The sequence below is a fragment of the Vulpes vulpes genome, chromosome 1 (assembly GCF_048418805.1).
Source record: "Vulpes vulpes isolate BD-2025 chromosome 1, VulVul3, whole genome shotgun sequence".
Classification (NCBI taxonomy): Eukaryota; Metazoa; Chordata; class Mammalia; order Carnivora; family Canidae; genus Vulpes; species Vulpes vulpes.
In genome coordinates, this window is record NC_132780.1 from 152,199,617 (window position 1) to 152,222,563 (window position 22,947).

The 22,947-nt window shown below is 34.8% G+C and overlaps 1 protein-coding gene across 2 annotated transcripts in view; it reads right to left on the reverse strand.

The window, feature by feature from the left end:
* COL21A1 (collagen type XXI alpha 1 chain) overlaps positions 1–22,947 on the reverse strand; it is a 167,786-nt gene that overhangs the window by 47,443 nt on the left and 97,396 nt on the right. For both annotated transcript variants that reach the window (XM_072734442.1, XM_072734439.1), the window contains 6 exons: positions 20,316–20,369; positions 20,171–20,224; positions 5,174–5,227; positions 4,228–4,282; positions 2,895–2,947; positions 2,719–2,772 (listed from right to left, as the gene is read on the reverse strand). In XM_072734442.1, the coding sequence (XP_072590543.1) occupies positions 2,719–2,772; positions 2,895–2,947; positions 4,228–4,282; positions 5,174–5,227; positions 20,171–20,224; positions 20,316–20,369 (324 nt within the window). The remainder of the gene's footprint in view (positions 1–2,718; positions 2,773–2,894; positions 2,948–4,227; positions 4,283–5,173; positions 5,228–20,170; positions 20,225–20,315; positions 20,370–22,947) is intronic.

Sequence of the window (22,947 nt, forward strand, 5' to 3'; positions counted from 1 at the left end):
ATATAAACAGAAAAAAAGAATCCCAAAATTCCTATGTTCAGTTCAGGAACCAAAAGCATAGGCAGCAAAAGCAAAAAACAACCAAGTGGGATTACCTCAAACCAAAAAGCTTCTGCACAAAAAAGAAAACCATCAACAAAATGAAAAGGCAACCCACAGGTTGGAAGAACAACATTTGCAAGCCATATATCTGATATAGGGTTAATTTCCAAAATACATAAGGAACTTCTACAATTCAACAGCAATTATAATAACAACCCAATTTTAAAACGGGCAAAGGAATTGAATAGTCATTTTTTGGAAAAAAAAAACATAAATGACCAACAAGTATATGAAAAGGTGCTCAAAATCACTAATCAACAAGGAAATGCAAATCAAAACCACAATGAAATATCACCTCAAATCTGTTAGGGGCTATCAGAAAAAAATAACCAACCTTGGCAAGAATGTGGACAAACTGGAAGCCCTATACACTGTTGCTGGAAACACAAATTGATATAGTCATTATGGAAAACAATTACAGAGGTTTCCCAAAAAATGAAAGAGATAATTACTATATGTTATAGCAATCTTGTTTCTGGGTATATATCCAAAGGAGTGGAAATCAGGATCTTGAAGACATATCCATAGCACCATGTTCACTGCAGCATTATTCACAATAGTCAAAACATAAAAGCAACTTAAATGTCCACTGACAGTTGAATGAATAAAGAAAATGTGGTATCTAGATAGATACAGATAAGACATATAGACACACACACACACACACACACACACACACACACAGAAATATGGTTCATCCTCAAAAAAATAAAGGAGGGAAATCTTGCCATTTGTTACACCATGGATGAGCCTATAAAACATAAGCTAAGTGAAATAAGTCAGAGATAGAATGACAAAAACTATGTGATCCCACTTATCTGTGGAATCTAAAACAGTCAAACTCCCAGAAGCAGACCATAGAATGGTGGTTGCCAGGGGCTGGGGAGAGGGAGAAACAAGGAAGTATTGGTCAAAGGGTACAAAGTTTCAATTATGTAAAATGAGTAAGTCCTAGAAATCTACTGTACAGCTTAGTGCCCAGTTAACAATGCTGTATTGCAAACTTTAACATTATCTAAGAAGGCAGACCTTAAAGTAAGTGCCATCATCACAAAAATAATAATTATAATAGAGAAGAAACTTTTGAAGTCTACAGATACATTTATTGCATTGATAATGTGATAGTTTCATGAAAATATACTTATGTACAAACTCACCAAGTTGTATACATGAAATATGTAATTTTTTTACGTCAATCATACCCGGTAAAGTGAATTTTTTTAAAAAAAAAAGCTCAAAAAGGGATCTTAAAGCAATGCTTCAATCAAAAAAATGGGCAAAGAAATTAATTCCTTATTGAATATATTCTCTGACAAGTACTATGCTAGGTGCTCTATCATTCTCAGTCCCTACCACCCCATTCTATAGGTAATGTTAACTCCATTTTTTAAATGGAGAAAACTGGAAGGTCAAAGAATTTGCCAAAATACAAATGCTTGGTTAGAATAAGTCATAGAGTGGTAGAAATCCAACTCAGTTCTATTCTCTCAACTTTACTACCCCCAAAACTACAATCTCATTTCTTAGGGCACATGGGCTTGTGATAATAGAAGATGACAAAGAAAAATTAAAATAGATGAATTTTTACCTACCAAATTTGTAGGTAAGGAGAAGAACTGTGTTCTTTAATAAAGAGAGACTAGATTATAAACTACATAAAAATTAAGGCTCTGATAGTTTTGTTCCCTTCTCTATGCCTAGTACCCAATGAATATCAATAAAGATCTGTTTAATTAACAAATGGGAAATAAAATACACAATCAGTGAAATATAATTAATAACACATGACTGTAAAATTACTTTCAGGAAGCACTATCTATAATCCTTAAAGAATCATAGATATTTGGGGAACTTTCATAATACTTAAGCAAATAAATGAACAGTTTGTCCAAAGGAAAAGAAATTAGTAGCAGACCAAGAAAATCCAGCCTGGGTTTCTGAGAAAATTTGGCCTGATGATTAGGAAACATGAAGGCATCTTTAAATCCAATGCTTGACCAAGTGTCCTCACTGTGTTTGATGGATTACACAAAGCCTCTCCTTAGGTATTTAAAAAAATTAAAGCAGAACAATGAAAGCCCATTTCTATTTTGATAATTAACCAAAAAAAAAAGTTTCTTTATGTAAGAATATGATGGTGCTAACCCATCATCATAAGGACATGAACCTTTGAGTTTTTCAAAGGGTGGTGAATGACAGGTACTTTGCAGTTCCTCTTCCTCTAATTCTCTCATATTCATACCATACAATTGATAAAGAAGTTGTTGTTAAATGATGAAGTCTCTCTACCTCCCACCACGTACCTCTCTTATTGGGAGATAAAAGCTTGGTACCTCTGCCTCTAACCAACCAACCAAACCCACTTGAATGGCTTATCAAAGAAGTTCAACCTTCTAATATCCAGGGATTTTGTTTTTTCAGAGATTTTATTTTTAACGCATAAAAATTCACAATAAACTCAAAAGAAATTTACTATCATTTTTAAATTACAGTAAAACAACTTTCCATTTATTATTTTATACCAATGTCATAATTTTTAAAAATGTCAAAGATCAGCACATTTTTCCAACATTCACTTACAAGTACAGAAATCTTTCGGTTTTTTTATGTAAATACCTTATAACCAGGGCTACCCATTAATCCATCCTTTCCATGTCTTCCTGGTTCTCCCTAAAAAATAAACACATGAATTTTAATACATTTTTGCACTAATTTTTCTTTCTAAAGGAAGACAGTATAAGGCAATTTTTATTTAAAGTAAAATATTCAAGAACTTTTTCTATCGAACTCACAGCACGTCCAGGGAGGCCAGGAAAACCAGAATTCCCCTTTTCACCTTTTGCACCCTGTATTAAAAACACACACTTAGAAACCAAAAATTTTACGTTTAATTTTTGTTTTTATTACTCAGAGAAGCTTCATTTTTTGTTTGTTTAGCTGACTTTGTGCTTATGCCTTCAACACTTCGCACAATGATTTTCTGCTCTTCAATAAAGAAGGCATGTTTGACCTTGGCCTGGCCACATGTAGCACATATGGAACCACCATAGCCCTGCTGACATGTTTTTTCATTTTAGGCAAATTCCTAAGACTTTAGGTCTCACAGCACAAATTCTTTGAAGTTGGCTTGGGCATACATATGCGGATCTTGGTGGTTTCTCAACTTTCTTTGTATAAAGGTAAACAACTCTTTTACCAAGAGTTCTGGACAGCCTAGATTTGCTTGAGACTTACTGTAGGTTAGCCTGGGATGGTAGCTGAACTATTCGGAATGCCTCTAGACACCATTTCCCCAGAGGAGGAACAACAGGATTCAAAAAATCCAATACAGGAAAAATGAGAGAGGAAGGCAAACCATGAGAGACTCCTGACTTTGGGAAACAAAGGGCTGCAGAAGGGAAGGTGGGTGGGGGGATGGAGTAATTGGGTGACAGGCATTAAGGAGGGCACCTGACGTGATGAGCACTGGGTATTATGCTATATGTTGGCAAATTGAATTTAAATTTTTAAAAAATTTAAAAATAAAAACATAAAAATTCCAACTCAAACTTAAGTTAAAAGTAAGTTGACCTCTTTATGTAATGACAGAATTCATAAACTACAGCTTGTGTTAGCTCTACAACTTCTGGCAAAGCATTATTTTACCAGGCCAGTGGACACAACAACATTAAAAACATTGGTGAATTAAAAAATATATATATTGGTGAATGCAGGATTATTACAAGCATCTAAACATAGAAACCACATCTTGGCAAAATTAAAAACCAGTGAGTATTTTAAATATAATATACAGAAAATATAATATTCTTTTAATGTGAAGAAATCAGAAGTCCCTAACAGTGATTCTCCATGGACGTGCTGTTAAGCAGCTACCATTTACTTCCTCCTAAGGAATCTCTCTCCATAAATTCTTAAAAAACTCAGAATGATCAATAACACAACATAGTCTTATAAAATACCATACACCAGGTATTTTTCTATTTTTTCATTATTTCCAATAAATTTCCTGAGAAAGGTGAACAAAGCTAATTGCTATAATGGTGAGCTGAGACAGGAATACAAGTTTTCTACTTCCATGACATTCCAAAGTTCATTACAGATTCTTTATGTTATAATCCATACTTTCCTTTTTGCCATAAAATCCAGTTGATCCTTTATCTCCTTTGGGGCCCATTTCACCCTAAAAAATAAAATATATACTGAATTTTATTTTTATTTAAGTTTTTTATTTTAATTCCAATATTTGTTATGTCTCTCTTTATGTGATTTAACCAGGGGATTTGTGTGTACTTGAAGAAAATGTGTATTCTATTACTTGTTCTATATATATGTTTTCAAACGATGTATTTTGAAGTATGCTTCAAGTAAAAAATGTTCTTACTTAAAAAAGAAAGTAACTTTAAGGGTACTCGTTTAAAATAAACATATCAGAGGAGAGGTCGAGGGTGGGAAAATAGGTGGAGGGGATTAAGAGTAATTAAGAGTAAACTTATGAAGAGCACTGAATAATAAGGTATACAGTTGTTGGATCACTCTTATCACACACATGAAAGTAAGATAACACTGTATGTTTACTAACTGGAATTAAAATACTGAATTTTAGAGAAATATGAAAATGTCTCTTAAAGGATAAAGAAAAAACATCAATTATAAACAAGGTTTAATATGCCAACATAAAATAAAATAGAAATAAAATAATTTAAGTTTTGTTTACAAAAGCCCTATTTTTGAGGCTTTCCGAAGAAAAACAAGGAACAATAAGGATGGTTGGTGCCATAACAGGGCCTGAAGTACAGGGCTTATAGTTTTTTTTTTCAGGGCTTATAGTTAAAAGAATTTCCATATATTAAAACTTACTCATCAATGTCTAAATACCGTAAACTTTATGACCAGAAATTTTAAAGAAAATTTGTAGAAAGCTTTATGTAAACTATGATAGTAATCCAATCATTTACTTTAATACACTTTATATTTGAGCATTTATCCATAGCACATTTGTAACATAAAAAAACTTTTAATTTGAAATAAAATGCAATATTGTAGAATATTAAAAGACTAGATTTTTTTCAACCTTTAATCCTGGCATTCCATGAAGCCCTGGAAAACCAGGAAGTCCACGGTCACCCTGAAAATAAAACTAAAATTAATCAAAGAAAATACATTTCAGCCTAAAAAATATCATATACACAACTTCACCCTTGTCAAAACCCACTGGAAAAAAATCTTTGAACAGTTAAACATGTATCTACATTAAAACCCTATCTCTATGAAAAATCAATCCTCATTGATCAGAGTTTCCTTTATAATTAGAAAAGGAAAGTATTTTGAGACTTAGGCAAACTTGTTCCAGTTCTGTGAAAAATGCTGTTGTTATATATATATAAATATATATATATTTATATATATAATATATAAACAATGCTGTTTATATGTAATATATATAAAACATATATATTTTGTGGGAATGCGAGCTGGGGGGGAGGGGCTAAAGGAGGGCTGGGAGAGAGAGAGTCAGAGACAGAGAGAGAGAAAGAATCTTAAGCAGGCTCTATGATCAGCCCAATGCAGGGCTCCATCTCATGAGCCTGAGCTGAGCCAAAATCAAGAGTTAGTTACTTAACCAGTTGAGACACCCAGGCATCCCAAATGGTGTTGGTATTTTTATAGGGATTGCACTGAATCTGTAGACTGTTTCAGGTAGTGCGGACATCTTAATTCTTCTAATCCCTGGGTATGTATAAATATCTTTCCATTCTGTCATTTTAAATTTCTTTCATTAGTGTTTTAGTTTTCAGAATAAAGGTCTTTTACCTCCTTGGTTAAATCAAAAAACATGGAGACAAATGAAAATGAAAACACAATGATCCAAAATTTTGGAGATGTAGCAAAAAAACAAAAACAAAAACAAAAAACTGTTAGTAGTACATGAACTCTGTGAAGTTGAAGGATACAAAATTAATACCCAGAAATGAGTAGCATTTCTATGCACTAATAATGAAACAGCAGAAAGAAAAAAATAAGGAAAGAATCACATTCACAATTGCATCAAAAAAGAATGAAATACCTAGGGATAAACTTAACCAAGGAAGTAAAAGAAACCTATACTTTGAAAACTAAAATTCAATATAATCCCTATCAAAGCACCATCAGTATTTTTTTCAGAACTAGATCAAATAATGCTAAAATTTGTATGGAACCACAAAAAATCTCAAGTAGTCAAAGGAATCTTGAGAAAGAAGAAAAAAGCTGGAGGTATCATATTTCCAGACTTCAAGATACAAAGCCATAGTAATCGAAACTGTATGGTATTTCACAAAGATAAACACAAAGATCAACAAAATAAAATAGAAACCCAGAAATAAACCCATGCTTATATGTTCAATTAATCTATAACAGAAAACAAGGACATACAATGGGGAAAAGACAGTTTCTTCAATAAATGGTGCTGGAGAAACTGGACGACTATATGCAAAAAAAATGAAATGAACACTTCCTAATACCACACACAAAAATAAGCTCAAGGGGATTAAAGACCTAACTAAGACCTGAAGCCAGAAAAATTCTAGAAGGGAGCACAGGCAAAAATTCTCTGACACTGGCTGTCAAAACATTTTTCTGGATATGTCTGCTAAAGCAAAGGAAACAAAAGCAAAAATAAATTCTTGGGACTGCATACAAATAAAAAGGTTTTGAACAACAAAGGAATTATCAATAAAACAAAAAGGCAACCTACTGAAGGGGAGAAGATATTTGCAAATGATATATCCAATAAAAGGTTAATATTTTTAAAATATGAATAACTTATACAACCCAATATTTTAAAATATGATTTCAAAATGAGTAGAGGATGTGAACATACATTTTTCCAAAGACATACTGATAGCCAACATACAATGAAAAGATGCTCAACATCACTCATCATCAGGGAAATTCAAATCAAAACCACAATGAGGTATCACCTCACGCCTGTCAAAATGGCTAAAATCAAAAAGATAAGAAATAACAAGTATTGGCAAGGATATGAAGAAAAAGGAAACTGGTACAGCCACCAGGAAAAACAGTATGGGGTTTCCTCAAAAAATTAAAAATAGAAATATCATATGTTCCAAAATTCCATTACTAGGTATTTGCACAAAGAAAATAAAAATGTTAATTTAAAAAGATATATGAACCCCTACATTTACTGCAGCATTATTTATAATAGCCAAGATAGGGAAACACCCCAAATGTCCATTAATTGATGAAGAGATAAAAGAAAATGTGATATGTATACATGTATATATATGATGGAATATTATGCAGCCATTAAAAGAGTATCTTGCCATTACAATAATATGGATAGACCTAGATAGCATTATACTAACTGAAATAAGTCAGACTGAGAAAAACAAATGCCATATGATTTCATTCTTGTGTGGAATCTAAAAACAAAACAAACCAAAAGGAGAAGCAGACCTATAAATTACAGAGAAAAAACTGAATGCTGCCAGAAAGAAGAGGAGTGGAAGGATGATCGAAGTGGGTGAAGGGCAGTAGGAGATACAGGCTTCCAGTTATGGAATGAATAAGTCAAAGGAATAAAAGGCACAGCATAGGGAATATAATCAATGATATTGTAGTAACACTATATGGTGACAGATGGGAGCTACACTTGTGGTGATATATAACATAATGCATAGAGACACTAAGTCACTATATTGTACACCTGAAGTTAAAGTAGCATTATGTCAGCTACACTTAAGAAAAATTTTAAACTTAAATCCCTTTTGTTTTTTTAAAGATTTATTTATTTATTTATTCATGAGCGACAGACAGAGAGAGGCAGAGACATAGACAGAAAAGCAGGCTCCTCCCAGGAGCCTGATATGGGACTCAATTCCCCAGACCTGAGATCATGCCCTGAGCCAAAGGCAGATGCTCAACCACAGAGCCACCCAGGCATCCCACACTTAAATCTTAATTTTTAAAAAAATTATTCACATAAAGAGTGACATAGTTATTGAAGGGATAAAATTCTCCAAAAGCAGCTTTTTTCATTTTAAGCTTCCATATCTCTATCAGCTCAAATCACCAGACCACACGGTTACATTGCTACTGCATTTTCAGTTTCCAGCATTGTCTACTGACCTCCGACTATGAAAGAAGAGGATCAACCTCTGAAACCACCTAACAACCCTCTTGCCATCTCCACCTCTAGTAAGCACAAATCCCCTTAGCTTTCTATCACAACTTTGGTCATCATTTCTGATATTAAGATTCACAACTAAGCCATAAATATGCTGATTGCTTGTCTCTTCTTGCCCTACAGTTAAAAATTGCCTATTTTGGTACAGGGCAGGGGTCTGGCTACTTAGTTTCCTAATTAACTTATTACAGAATTGAACTCCAACCTCCAATTGTCAAAACCATTTTAAAATATACTCGTATACATTGAAACTTTGATATCCTTTGTCTTTTCTAGAGCCTCTCACTTATTTCAGTATATATTTGTTCTCTTCTTTATCTCTGTTTATTCCCTTGTTAGGGGAATATATCATCCCATAGTTTCCTGAAGAAGAATTCATGAGAGACAAATTTCTGAAAATAACTTTATTCTATTCATTTACATAATTAATAATTTACATATAGAGATATAATAGTTTAGAATTTTTTTTCTTTCAGAACTTTGAACTCTCTGCTCCATTCTCTTCTTGACTTCAGTGTCACTAGTGAGGTGTTTGAAGCGTTTTTGATTCTGATCATTTCTATATGACATATATTTTTTGGTAGTTGCAGGGTTTGTCCCTCTCGGAAAGCTTGTAGGAACTTCTATTTGCTTATAGTGTCTTACAATGTAAAATTGTACAATAGGCATGGATATGGTCTATAATCATCCATTATGCTAAGCGCTATGGGAGACTTTTCATCTATAATGACCCCATGCTTACTCATGTGCTCTGAGACCACACATCCAAACTCCATCCACATTTCACATAATCAACTTTCCCTTGGCTACATCTAAGCATACTGTATTAGAAGGCACCTAGCAGGACAGAGACAGGAAATAGGCCTGCAGATCCTGGGAATGGAACTGGGGTGTTATATGAAAGGAATGTCAGGATCCAGGATCTGGAATGTGTTCTAAAAGGGAGTCATGTGTTACAAGAGTGCCTTTACACTGGCCCTGAAGACCCATCACTTCCTACCAAGGAACACAGCTGAAGCAGGATCTATCAGGGGTGCTCCCTCCCTAAGGGCACTAATGACAGTTTTTCAAATCTTTTTCTTAGGTCTTTTATCAGTTCTTCTAAGATTTTTTTGCTGATCTTTAATTTTCCTAAGATATTCTCTAGTTCCTAATGGTCAGCTTACATGTAAATCGATGATAATCTCTCAGTGAGTACTGTCCATTGACTGAGAATTTCCATCTATGGTGTAGTTGGGACATTTCACTAAACAGCTCTGGCTATCAGTGGATTCCCCACAGAAGAATCTTTGCCAACTCCACCTTTTCTTTCCAGTATAGAGATCTTCAGTTTTGTTTCCAGATAATAATATATATCCTGCCAGGGTAGAAGAAGGGAGATTCACTTAACTATACAGAGGTTAGGAAAGGAAAGCAGGATCTCCCTGTTCTTAAAGGAATATTCACACTTCCATTTTTATCTCTACTTTCAATTCACCTACATTTTCAGAAATACTTTGTATTATCATTTCCTAAGCTTTTGGGGTATCTGCATGCATGCATACATGTGCACACACACACACACACGTGCACAAAAGCGATTTTCTCTCATATGACTATTACTTTTTAATCTTAAGATTGAGCTTCCTTGGGTCTTTTCAGATTCCAAAAATGTAGAGCTATTATCTTCTTTTTTCTGTGTGTCATATTAGATTTTATTACCATAATTATTATTCCAAGGTTGTTGTTTTATGGGAGTTTAGATCTACCCGTATTATGTTTGGTTACTTTATCTATAAGTGTATCTTATATAAAAAGAATGCTAGGCTCATGGTTATAAACAAAAATCTATTCACCTTTTACTACCACAGAGAAGATTTTTATCTGGGCACACAGCTTCCTAAGTAGAGACTATATTTCCTAGGCTCTTTTGCAGTTAAGCATGGCCACTAACAAAGTTCTTCCTATCAGAATGTGTAAAGGACTATGGCCCACAACTTCCACAGAATTTATTAAAAGGGGAGTTACTGATATGCTTCTCTTTCCCCTTTCCCATCAGATTAGAATGCAGGTAAGTCAGTGAATAATGATGTAGCCTAGTCTATGTAGAGGAGAACAACACTCTTAGGGAGACTAGACCAACAAGAAGGAAAAACATGAGTCTTTGTAGAATATATAATCAGCTGTCTACATGAGAAAAATAAAAATCTTTCTCAATTACACCACTGTATTTTGGGGTTTGTTTCTGGTCTAAAGAGGAATAGTATTTTTTGGCTTGTAAAGGACGTCCTTCTTGTGAGTAATAGCTTTCCCTTGACTGTCTTAATTTTCCACTAAAGATTAAAAACAATCTGTGTATGAGAGAGAAAGAGAGTGAGAAAGAGAGGAAGACAGAAGATCCAGTAAAAGCCCACACATTCTAGAGCTTATTAATCCTAAAATACAACAATTTAATCAAAGAATAAAAGAAAAAGCTAGGATTTAGGGGGAGACCAAGAGCACAACAAGAAAATTAGATGATATTCTTTCCCCTCCATGCAGACTCCTAATGGGAGAACCAAAACTACTTTCTGAATTTTTTTTCCTTTTTGCTTGGGGCAGGAAGGAGTGGTAACAATTTCTACAAGAGAAAAGATTAAATTAAGAAGTATACCTGTGCTAACTCTTCAGAAGCTGCATTGAAGTAACCTGTTGATGGCCAGACTAGACTAAGATACACTCTTGATAAAACGGAATTTAGCTGGACAATAAATACTTGATAAAAATACAGAAGAAAGAGGACAAGCCAGGATTCACGATTCAGGCTGAACAAAGTCCCAACTAAGACTTCTGCTCTCTGACTACAGGTTATAGAAGACATAATCTTCATATTTTTATTTACCAGAGGTAACAAACAAATCTCAGATGAAGTGCAGAGACTAGGAGCATTCACCCACATTGAAACAGAAAAATAAAAATCTGTACAAAGTTACCGTCAGGTGCATAAGCAAGATTTGTAAGTAGAATAAAAAGCCATAGCATACATGTTAACATAAAGCAGTTAAGCAGGGCAAGGCAAGGAGAGAGAGGAGAGAAATTTAGTGAGCAAATTGTTGAGGAATATTGAAACAATATCTACAAAATACAGAATACAAGAAACTGTTACCCAAACATATTACAGTAAGCCTTTGAACAATGCAGGGATTGGGGGGCTGACCCCCATACAGTTGAAAATCCACATATAACTTCTGACTCTTCAAAAACTTAGCTATAGTCTAATAGTCTACTGTTAATTAGAAAACAAAATGTTGGTATCCATAAATTGATTGGTATTGGCTGTTTACAAAAGGCACCGTAAAAGAAAGAAGCTCAGAAAAGGATCAGCTGACTTGCAAGAAGTAATTAAAAGGAATAGACCAAGTCCAAAAATACTGGAATTGGAAGATACAACTTGTTTCTTATCTCTAACAGGTAAATGATGAAACTGGAGAAGACCTTTAAAAGAATTTCAATTAAAGCAGTCTCTGGGAAGAAGCAAACCAAGGATGTAACCATAAAAATTATTCTTAAATCCTCTGAATCAATGAAGATGGGTCCAATAAATCCTTTCAAGGTGGACAGAATGGCTCAAGAAAAACAACAAGTGTAATGGATGTCTGATAAATTTAAGTCACTTATCATTGATTCTTAGTAGTTAATAAATTAATGTAGAGGGCCATGATTAAAGGACTGTAGTTGCTGCCATTGGCTGAAATCAAAAGACAAAGATACAAAATCACAAATATGCATCTGCTGTTAAAAGATTTGTACTATCAAAGAAGCCACAAACAAGAACTAAAAGAAACTAAGTTTGAAACTTAAAAGTCACCCAACATCACCACTATTTTTAATGTTTTTCTAGTCAGTCTTGACTAGCCAATAAATTTAGACAAAATAGAAAAATAAGAGGTTAAAAAGCTAGAAGGAAGCAAATTACTTTATGTATGATCATACATCTAATATATCAATATACCTAATACCCTAAATAACTGAATATGCAGTTAATTCCTACTTTAAAAAGGTAATATATGGAGCACCTGGGTGGCTCAGTGGTTGAATGTCTACTCTTGGCTTAGGTCATGATCTCGGGGTCCTGGGATCAAGTCCTGCATCAGGCTCCCCATAGGGAGCCTGCTTCTCCCTCTGTCTATGTCTCTGCCTCCCTGTGTTTCTCATGTATAAATAAAAACTTTTTAAAAAATAAAAAGATAATATGCAAGAAGTTTTTATATATAAAAAATAAGCAATATGAAAATATATTAAAGGTTCCATTTATAATAGAAACAAAGGAGATAAAAATGCCAAGATATAGTCTTCAATAATGTTGGAGACCAATATGAAAAAAATTTCAGGGTTATCTCACTGAGTTTCAAGACTAAAATAAAAAGGTAAATAAATCATAATCTTAAATGAGAAAACTCAGTATTCAAATTATGTCAATGATTCTATAATTAATATATAAATTCAAAGGAATCCTGGTTAAAATAAGAATAGGAATTTCTAAGAAATTGAAGAAAAGATACTGAGCTTATCTGGAAAAATAAGCACACAAGAATAGCCAGGAAAATTTTGATTATAAAGAATAATGAGGAAGTACTAGTCCTGCCAAGATTAAATCATATTATGAAGTGACAACAATTAAGAACAATTTGGTGTTGGAGAGAATGTAGACAGATAAATGGAACAGAATGGAAAGCCAAAAGCACAGACCCATATGAAAATGGAAATTTAGCAATAGTGAGTAGTTTTCAAATAAATGGAGAAAAAAGTGATATTCCATAAATATTATTGTGGCAACTGGCTATCCATTTAGGAAAAAAGAGGGAAAAATATGAATGTTCACCTAACTATAAATACCAAAACTACAAAGATTAAAATATAAAATAACAAAAGTCTAAAGATAATGAGTTCTTATCATCACAATGTTGGAATGTGGAATCCTTCTATATAGATACAAATGAGAAAAAAATAAAAAAATCTACATATATATAAAAATTTAAATTTATGTATGATTAAAATTCCAAAAGCCAAGTCAAAATACACAATATAAACTGGGAAAAATGTTTTCATACAATCTATGGAATTTCTATAAAAATCAATTTTCAGGGACACCTGTGGCTCAGAGGTTGGGCACCTGCCTTTGGCTCAGGGCATGATCCTGGAGTCCCGGGATCCAGTCCCGCATCGGGCTCCCTGTGAGGAGCCTGCTTTTCCCTTTATGTCTCTGCCTCTCTCTCTGTGTCTCTCATGAATAAATAAATCTTCAAAAAAATCAATTTTCAAAAAGACCAGCAGCCCAATACAAAGCAAAAAATATAAATATATATGATTAAAAAGCAAATGAAAGAGAATTAACAAAATGCCCAAAAATCATATGACCAGGTACTTTACTTTACTAAGAAATGCAAATCAAACCAATACCACTTTTAACTTGCACTAGTGAAAATTAGAAACTTTAATGAAACTCAGTGCTGATAAGAGTGTGAGGAAAGATATTTTTGCACAGTTGCTGGGTGAGTACAAGCTTATTGAAAGTTACATAGGCAATTTGCATCACAGTTTAATTATGCATTGAACTATTTGGCCCTGTAATCAGTTCTAATTCCAGGAAATTTTCCTATGGATATACTCAAAAATTTACTGAGAAATACATACACACACAGTGCAAAGCATTAAGAACTACAGCATCCCTAATTTAAAGATTTCTTAAATTGGATAGGGACAGCCCATATAGTATATAGCTGTGATTAACCTGTTTACAGTTTCTATCATGAAGTCTCTTTGAATTTTCCACTTTCCTATACCGCTTAGAGAATTTTATTCAACTCTCTTTCTTGGCACTTAACAACTGACTTTCTTGACACTTTGTGTTATGTGCTTTATTAGATCCCAACCTCTTGGAGGAAAAACCCATCTGATTCATTCCAATTTTTCTTTAGTAAATATGACCACCATTTATCAATATCCAGATTCTTGCCACTTGTAAGCATAAGGGAGAATCATACTTTCCTGACTCTTGGAGCTTGGTGTGGTTTTCAAAATTTGCTCTGAATAATTAAAGATGAACAGAAGTAGAAGTAGTTTAAGAGTCACTCTGATTCTCCACATATCTGCTGCTATAAGTAATTATAATCTAGATAGTGAAACTCCTATCAGCCTAAGTCTCCATGTGAGGGAAAGAGGGACCCCTCACTGCTGCTAATAAATGTGTAGTCTGATGAGCAATAAACTTTTTTAAGCCATTGGCATTTGGGATTTATTTGCTACTGCAGCATATATACTACTCTATCCTCAGCTGGTTACTTACTTGTGATTCATGATAATTTGCTGAATATGCAAAATATCTTCATTTTCTAAAATACAGTAAATGCTTTTGAGTCTTACAAAATATTCCAACAGAACAAGTATTTTGAAGAGTCACACTCTTGGTTCCATCTGAGCTTACAAGAGATTAGAACCAAAGAGAATCCAAGATTTAGAGTGAGATGGTTCCATTTCCACAGGATGCCTCCAAAGCTTTCATGATTGATGAGCTTATCCATCCCATTATTTGGTCTAGAATCATAGTCTCTAAAGTAAGGTCAAGCTGGGACACCTGGGTGGCTCAGTTTGTTAAGAGACTGACTCTTGGTTTCAGCGCAGGTCATGTTCTCACAGTCATGAGATTGAGCCCCAAGTTGGGCTCCCCACTAAGAAGGGAGTCTGCTTGAAATTCCCTTTCTCCCCCTCCCTTTGCCTCTGGCTGCAACTTACACATGTACTCTCTCTCTCTCTCTCTCGTTAAATCTTTTAAGAAAGAAAAGGGTCAACATTATATATGTGCACAGTAAGAGAATATGAAAACTATTTAAAAAATCTCATTCTTTAAAAATTTCTCAGTGTATGCATGTTTTAAATGCATAAAATGTGTTGTTCAGTAGCACAGGCATATAATTCATACATAAATATGGGACTACATACCTAAAAGTCTTTTACTACAAGATTTTACAATTTAAATTCACCAAACACATCTTGATTGTTCTTTCTCCTCTCAAATAGCAACAAATGTTAAGTCTTTGAGGCTCAGGCAATAATGATTTACTAGGAATTTTTTTAAATCTACTAAAACGTTTCCTCTCTTTAACACCATGATGGGCAATCTCCTTGGGTTTGGAGATCATTGCTGAACTAGTCAGGCCTAGAAAATGCAGATTCCTGAGCTTCCATGACAAGGTTACTCCCATAGATTCTTAATGATCATAGAGAGAGTAACTGAAAGTGAAGATGAGAAATGGGGTTTAGAACCAGTGAAATATGAAGCACTCTGTAAAAATTCAATGAAAGTTTTAAGTTTCTCAGTGATGCCAATAGAGAAAAAGAAAACAGGACAGGAAAAGGTATAACAGCCAACAAATGAGGCAGGACATGGAATAAATGATTCTTTATAATAAACTGAGATGCTAAATCCATCACAAAGCCTTAAAAGAATTTGAAAGATCAGAAAATGATTAAGATATTGTAAAAGTATTCACAGAAGTAATAAACACTTGGGCACACATAGGTCAGCACCCGATGTACAGAAGGGACACTTAACAATACCTGACTTTAGAGACTATATGTGACTATTTAGGCACATATAGTGCTGCTATGGAAAAAGAGCCTCTGGGAAAAGGATATGGGAAAGAAGGAAAATGTGGCCACACCCCATCCATAAAAAGTAGAAAGTTCTGAAAATTTCTGGTTTTAACAATTCCGCAGTTTCTTCAGATTCAGATGAAGCAAGACATTTCATTAGAAAATAGAATGTATATATGTGTATGTATATATTTAATATTTTTATTTTATTAACTATAAATATGATATCAACATATTAATATTTTTAAAGATTTATCTATTTATTTGAGAGAGAGAGCATGTGTGTGTGCACAAGTATGTGCACAAGCCAGCATAAGGGGAGGGAGGGGCAGAGAGAGAGGATCCCAAGCAGACTCCACGCTGAGCATGAGCCTGACAAGGAGCTAGAAGCAGGGCTCTATCTCAAGACTCTGAGATCATGACCTGAGCTGAAATCAAGAGTCTGATGCTTCACTGACTGAGTCACCCAGGCACTCCTCAATATATTAATACTGATAGTCTTATCAACGATATGTATATTTATATATTCAACATATAAACTTATATTCATTTAAGTTTATATTTTATGATATTTTAATAAAGAGACTCTATTGAGGAAGGAAAAGAAGGGCATACAACTAAACCCTGGACCACTCTGACATTTAGAGAATAGAGAAGATAAGTAAATGGTGAATTCAGAGCCCAGCCAATAACATGTAACTTCATTAAGCCTCCTGCCTTGTCCCCCTTAAACCCCAAGCACACCCACACCGGCGTTTGGGCCTTTCAGCTGTGGTGTTTTCAAAAACTATACAGGTAGATTACCCTCCCTTTTTGAGAATGAAGAAAAAAGTAATCACTTTACTAAGTCAATTGTAACTATTTCTCCTCATGTCATTCTGGGTTTTAATTTTTTTAAACTTTTTTTTTATCTTAAAACACTGCAAGAAGTAAAACCACTAACATACTAAGTTTTAGCATATTCCCTAATAACCTTTTTAGCTTGGTCCTTTATTACTGTTCTCTCAACATATACACTGGAGTTCTCTAATTGTAACTCACTACATAAATCACTGTAATACCACTTAATTTTTTTACTTTGGAAGTAAAATTATGAAAGTAAGGGATTTATTTAAGCAAGGAAACCTCATTCATCACACCTTACTCTTGTATGGATACTAAGGACAATGGGAAACTGAGGTCTTAAAGGGACAATTTAAATGTTAAATGATCTAATGAGGAAATTAAACAAAATGTATAATTTGCTCCATAATGAGACCTTAGATAATATTTAATATATTTTACTTCTTAACCCCAGAAAAACCAAGTGATGAATTTGTACGAAGTCTGGATAGGTTAAAAAAATAAATTACTGCCTCCATGTGTTCAAAATTGAATTTGCTATAAAAAAAAGTTTCATGGGCAGCCACCTTCAGTCCAGGGCTTGATACTGGAGACCTGGGATCAAGTCCCATGTCGGGCTCCCTGCATGGAGCCTGCTTCTCCCTCTGCCTGTGTCTCTGCCTCTCTCCCTCTCTCTGTGTCTCTCATGAATAAATAAATAAAATATTTAAAAAGAAAGTTTCATAATCAACTCAAAAACCCATAAATACATACCAGTTAATCAACAGAAACTACCCTGTTTTAACAAAATATATTTCTCTCAATGATTTAAATACGAGTTTCCTTAAAGTTGAAGAAATGTTTGAAGTACTTTTTCTTAAAATCCCAATAGCTTTAAAGCATATTATAAAATGAATTACCAGTTGAAGACCATTTGGTGAATAAGTGCTCCTTTTAATTCTGTAGATTGAGGGAGTGTGGGAAAGAACCCTGCAAAATCTATACACATTTTATTGCCTGATATGTAGGAACAAATGTTGAAGTCAGCAAGAAAGTGCATGTAGTTTTAATTATCTTAAGTGGAAACTCCTACAATGGGAGTTTTCAGAAGAAATCCACAAAATGGAAATGATTCTGGGAAAATATCCTAATGGGAGAACAGTGTTGTGTGGAACAATCTCTGAGAGGCCACTGTGTGATGCCTGGAAAAAATGTCCTGCACAGCCACAAGTCAAAGTCATCTCTGGGGTCTATTTTTCAACCTTCCCATTTCTGAAAATTAAGGAAATATATTCTAGAGGAAGAATTGAGGAGAAGTCTCTTATTCAATTATTGCGAATCTAGATAAGGAACGCTCTAAAGACACATAGGATATGAGGAGGAAATTTAGATGGCACAGCACAGGGTGATTTCAGGCTCACAGTCACTGTCAAATCAGACTTTATGCCAGACAACAGATTTCAGAAAACAAGCAACTCTGAGTGAAATTATTTCTGGACTGAAAACAGAGACCTTCACATAAACATACATCTTATTTTATTGAGCAAAATGTATGACTTTGTAAATGCATTTCTATTTTGAAGAGAGTAAAATGTCCCCAAACAACAGGGCAGTTAAGGATGTGAGTCATCGAGTTATTGATATTCCTTTATTTTCAAATAGGCACTTTACTCCAATTCTTTTTAAGTGAATAAAAACCCTCCATCTCTTTTTACATCTGGTCTCTAAAACCCATGTAAAAGGGGAAAATAAATTTATTCATTTATCCATTCATAGATACATCCATTCTTATATGCATACTTTTATTAAATCCCTGCCATCCCAAAATCAGGCTGATTGTGAGAAAGTTAAAGAAACAGCACTGATTCTGTAGACTAGTATGTAGGTGAGGCGTCTGGCACATGGTCTCCTCAGAACAAATATCTGAACAGATATCCTCATGCTCCCAGTGAAATCCCCAGTTCACCTGGCAGAGGGCAGGCAATCTCTCTCAATGTCCCCACAGCATGAAAATATAAGACCTCTGCCATTTCCTACAAGTATAGCATGCTCCCCATTACCTCTTAAGATATATCTCCATCATTTAAAATAGCCAGAGATTTCTCCATGGCTAAAAAGACCCATTACACAGTAGACAAGAGGAGCTTATGCTATTCTTCAAGAATTATATCGACTGGTGCTATTGCTCTACATCCTTTAACTATCCCCCAGGTTATAAAGCTGCCCTGATTCAGTCATATTTTCTGCCTCTTTTCTGATCACTAAATTTCCGATTTGCTCTGGGGACTGCTTTGACCCATGTCATGCCCATGATATATGCCAGCCCATCCCATGCTATATCCCAACTGCAGCCACGATACTTGACCAAACAATCACTACTTATTTAAGAGAGATTCTGTACCAGGAACCATACTAAATATTTTTCGTGTATTATTTCATTTAATCCTCACAGTAAACTTATGAAGGAATCACCATTGTGTCAATGAAAAAAAAATAAGACTCAAAGACATTAAGTAAAATGCCCAAGATCAAATAGTTTGAGTGGCAGAAGCATCATTAGATCTGCCAGAGATCCATCCAGAGATGGTACTTTACCAGCTACAATTTTCTGCAACCAACATGAGCAACTATGAAAACATAAAATGGATACAGGTTAGGATCACAATTTCTCTGATGTGAATGCAGCACACATTTTAAAAAGGTAATATTTTGCAAGGATTGTAGTTAGAAAACTAGTAGAGGCTTTTATTAGAAGCAAACACCAGAATGCCTTCACAGACCTTAAAATACAACCGTGCTTTTAGCTAACAAATCAACATGGGACCTGAGCAAACACAAATGGGCTTCTTGGACATGGACCAGCTACCAGAGCCAGTAGGCCTTGACGGATTCAGATCCATGGGGAGGTACTAACATAGAGAACATACTTAAAGAACAGGTACTTCAATAGGAAGCTTACCAAATCTCAGAGTTGTAAAAAAAAAAAAAAGAGAGAGAGAGTCAGCAGTACAAATGTACTCACTGAAGCCCTAAGGCAGAAGTCCATTAAGACTAAGCCAACAGACCACCTGCCAGATGGGTATCCATTATGGAGAGGGACACGTGAGTATGGGGCTACCTGTGGCTAACATCCATTCCATCCACATAGCTCTCTCCCCTCTAAGAAGATACCCCCCCCCCATTGCGTAACCACAGGGAGAGAACACAGCATCAGAGCAATGCCAATACCTGTTCCATCTGACAGTGATCATCCAGGGACAACCAATTTTATCTAGTGATAAAAGCACCTTCCATGAACTTTATTAGCCAATGACCACTGACAAATTTCTGAGCCCACAAATCTTGGAATTCACCAAGGTGAACACTATTGAATAAGAGGCATCATAGGTAACATCCTTGGTCTTTGAATGACTAAAGTAACTGGACACATTTTTGTTTATGTGCATTTACCTTTTCACCATCTCTCCCTGGTTCTCCTTTGTAACCTGGTAGTCCTTGAACTCCCTAAACGAAGCACAGAATAAAATTCTGTTAATCATGTTTTTTGATTCACTAGAAATGGTAATTCTACAATGTGTATTTATAAATCACATACTTGTATTCCCGGGGATCCTGGGACACCTGGTGATCCTGCAATTCCCTGATATCCCTAAAGAAAAATAAACACAAAATAATTAGCATTTCATCATACTCAAAAAGAACAGTCCTCCATTTCAGGATTCACTTTTTGAGTGTCTCACACCTAAGACTTCACTTGGTTACTGTTTAAGAAACAAAAATAACAAAGCTTCAAATGCTGAATATGGAATTAATATCCTTCAGTCTTTAGGGAAAAGGTCTTAAATATCTCTAGATTCATAAGAATATCCAGATATTTCAATTAAAAGGGAGGCAATGTTAACAGCTCCTAAAAAAATGTTTTGCACAAAGAAACATATCCAATATATTCAAGAGAAAAACACCTAAGACTTGGGGATTACACAAATGTAATACATTTTTAAACAACCTGATTAATGGCCATTTGAGTTAATCTCTGGAATAAATTAAAACTTGATAAATGCTCTTCTTCAGAGTAAGTCTGAACAGCCTTTGTTTTGCCCATTTTAGAAAGCTGCTGATGTTAACCCCATGACCATGGCTGTGACATGACTCCCCCACCTCCCAAGGCTGAGCTGTCTGCAGAGGAGAGCGTCTCTTTCATGTCCACGGCTTCTTACACATCCTTCCAGATACTGGACCTTTGGTAAAACAGCCCAACTTCTACAGACAAGGCAAACTATTCTTCACAGAGCATATGGCAGTTAAACTCCAAAACAAGCTTGCAGGCCCTGAACTTTTGTCTAGGTTTCTCTAGATCAATGTCAAGTTGACTCGGATACCTGGCACCTGAAAATGCATTTCTCCCTCTTATTTAGATTCCATCTCTCTCGTGATCTTACTGTTTGGATACAGCTTTCTGTTTTCAACAGTATTAAAACAGATCTCATTAGTGTTTCCAATTACATCTTCATTGTTAAATCCAAAAGCTTCATTTCCATGTGGCTATTTATGGCTGGTTTTTGTATTCACCACTTACTTGTCAGCACATTTTAGCTGTAATTTTAGAGAGAGCATAACTCCCTGCTTTCCCACTCCCATTTTCAAATATTCCTTTTACTATTCTTTGCTAGCTCTAATAATACCAACAATAATAATGGTTGTCTCAGCAACATCACTCCTAGATTATTGTTTTTCCCCTTTTATACGCACTTGTATTTCTTATTCTATAAAATGCTCTGTTAGTCTCCAAATGATAGACTATGTAATTTCTATCACCAACCACGATCATTTCCTTCATACCCCATTCAGCTCTTAAGAGTGTATCACTCCTCCAGGATATCCCACACAAATTCTGCTACTGAGTTCCTGTTGCCCAATCCTTAAACATTTTGCTTCACAGTGAATGAGTATCATAATGAATTGCTCCACAATCCATACACAACAACCTGTTTCTGGGCAGCCAGTTTCTATGTCCTGGGATGATGTGCCTCCTTGATATGAGAAACCCAGTCCAATCCATTTCTGTATTCCAGCATTGAACAGAGCATTCAGCAATTTTTTGTTAACTAAACTTTGGAGAAATTAACCTTCAAGTCATCACACCACACAAAGTGTGAAAAATCTCTTTCCCTAAGGAACATTGTTATGCTTGTGCTGCTACCAGTAGCAAACTGAAGCTTTTAGTAATGCCATGTGGCTCCTGTTCTTAAGACCAGTCAGAAGACAGAGGAAAGTCAATCTACACAGTCTGCTAAGTCTTGTATCTCTACTACTCTAATTATCCCTGAATCTCTTTCCTTCAACCACTTTGCAGTCAGATAGGTCTGGAATTAAATTTCAACTCTGTTACCACCGCACATGCCCAAATGGAGTTAAGTTACTTATAACTGCCACCACTTAGTATGCCTCCAGGTCCTTCAAAACCCTGTAAGCACTCTCTGGATGGTCTGAAAGGATATACAAAAAGGCTATTGTAATTGGGAGAAATAGTAACAGCAATGATTTATACAGTATTTTTCACATTCCAGACTGAGTGCTTCATATATATTAATTCACTTTACCCTCACAACCACCCTTTAACATAGGTTCTACATTATCCCTATCTGCAGATGAGGAAACCAAGACACATAACATTAAGTAACTATATATATATATATATATATATATATATAGAGAGAGAGAGAGAGAGAGAGAGAGAGAGAGAGCTAGTAAGTTGATAAAGCCAGTGGAAATACCCTCTATCAGAAAATGCTTTATGGTAGAGCAGATCTTATGATTCTAGAATAATTAATCAGATTCAAAAAAGCACATTTTGCCAGGCTACTTTTAAATTGTTTAGAATTCGGAGTGCCCAAAGAAAAGGAATGTTCATATAATTCCTCAAAAGAAAGTTACCATGGAGATTGGCTATTTATCAAAATGGACGGACATCTACAAAGTTTACTATAATGAATTTTTCACATTTTTTCAAAAGTTAAGCGAAATGTTGTATCTGCTTTACTATTTTTTTCACAAAATGAATATTTTATAGAGCATCAAAAGCTGTTCTCCTCTTCGAAGAAGTTAATATGATCCATTTGTTAGAGGACACATTGCATTTTAATGGATTAAAGCAATGTGGAGATGCCCCAGACTGTGTTCCCAGCTCACCTCTGACTCATAATGTGACCTCAGGCAGCGTGATCAAA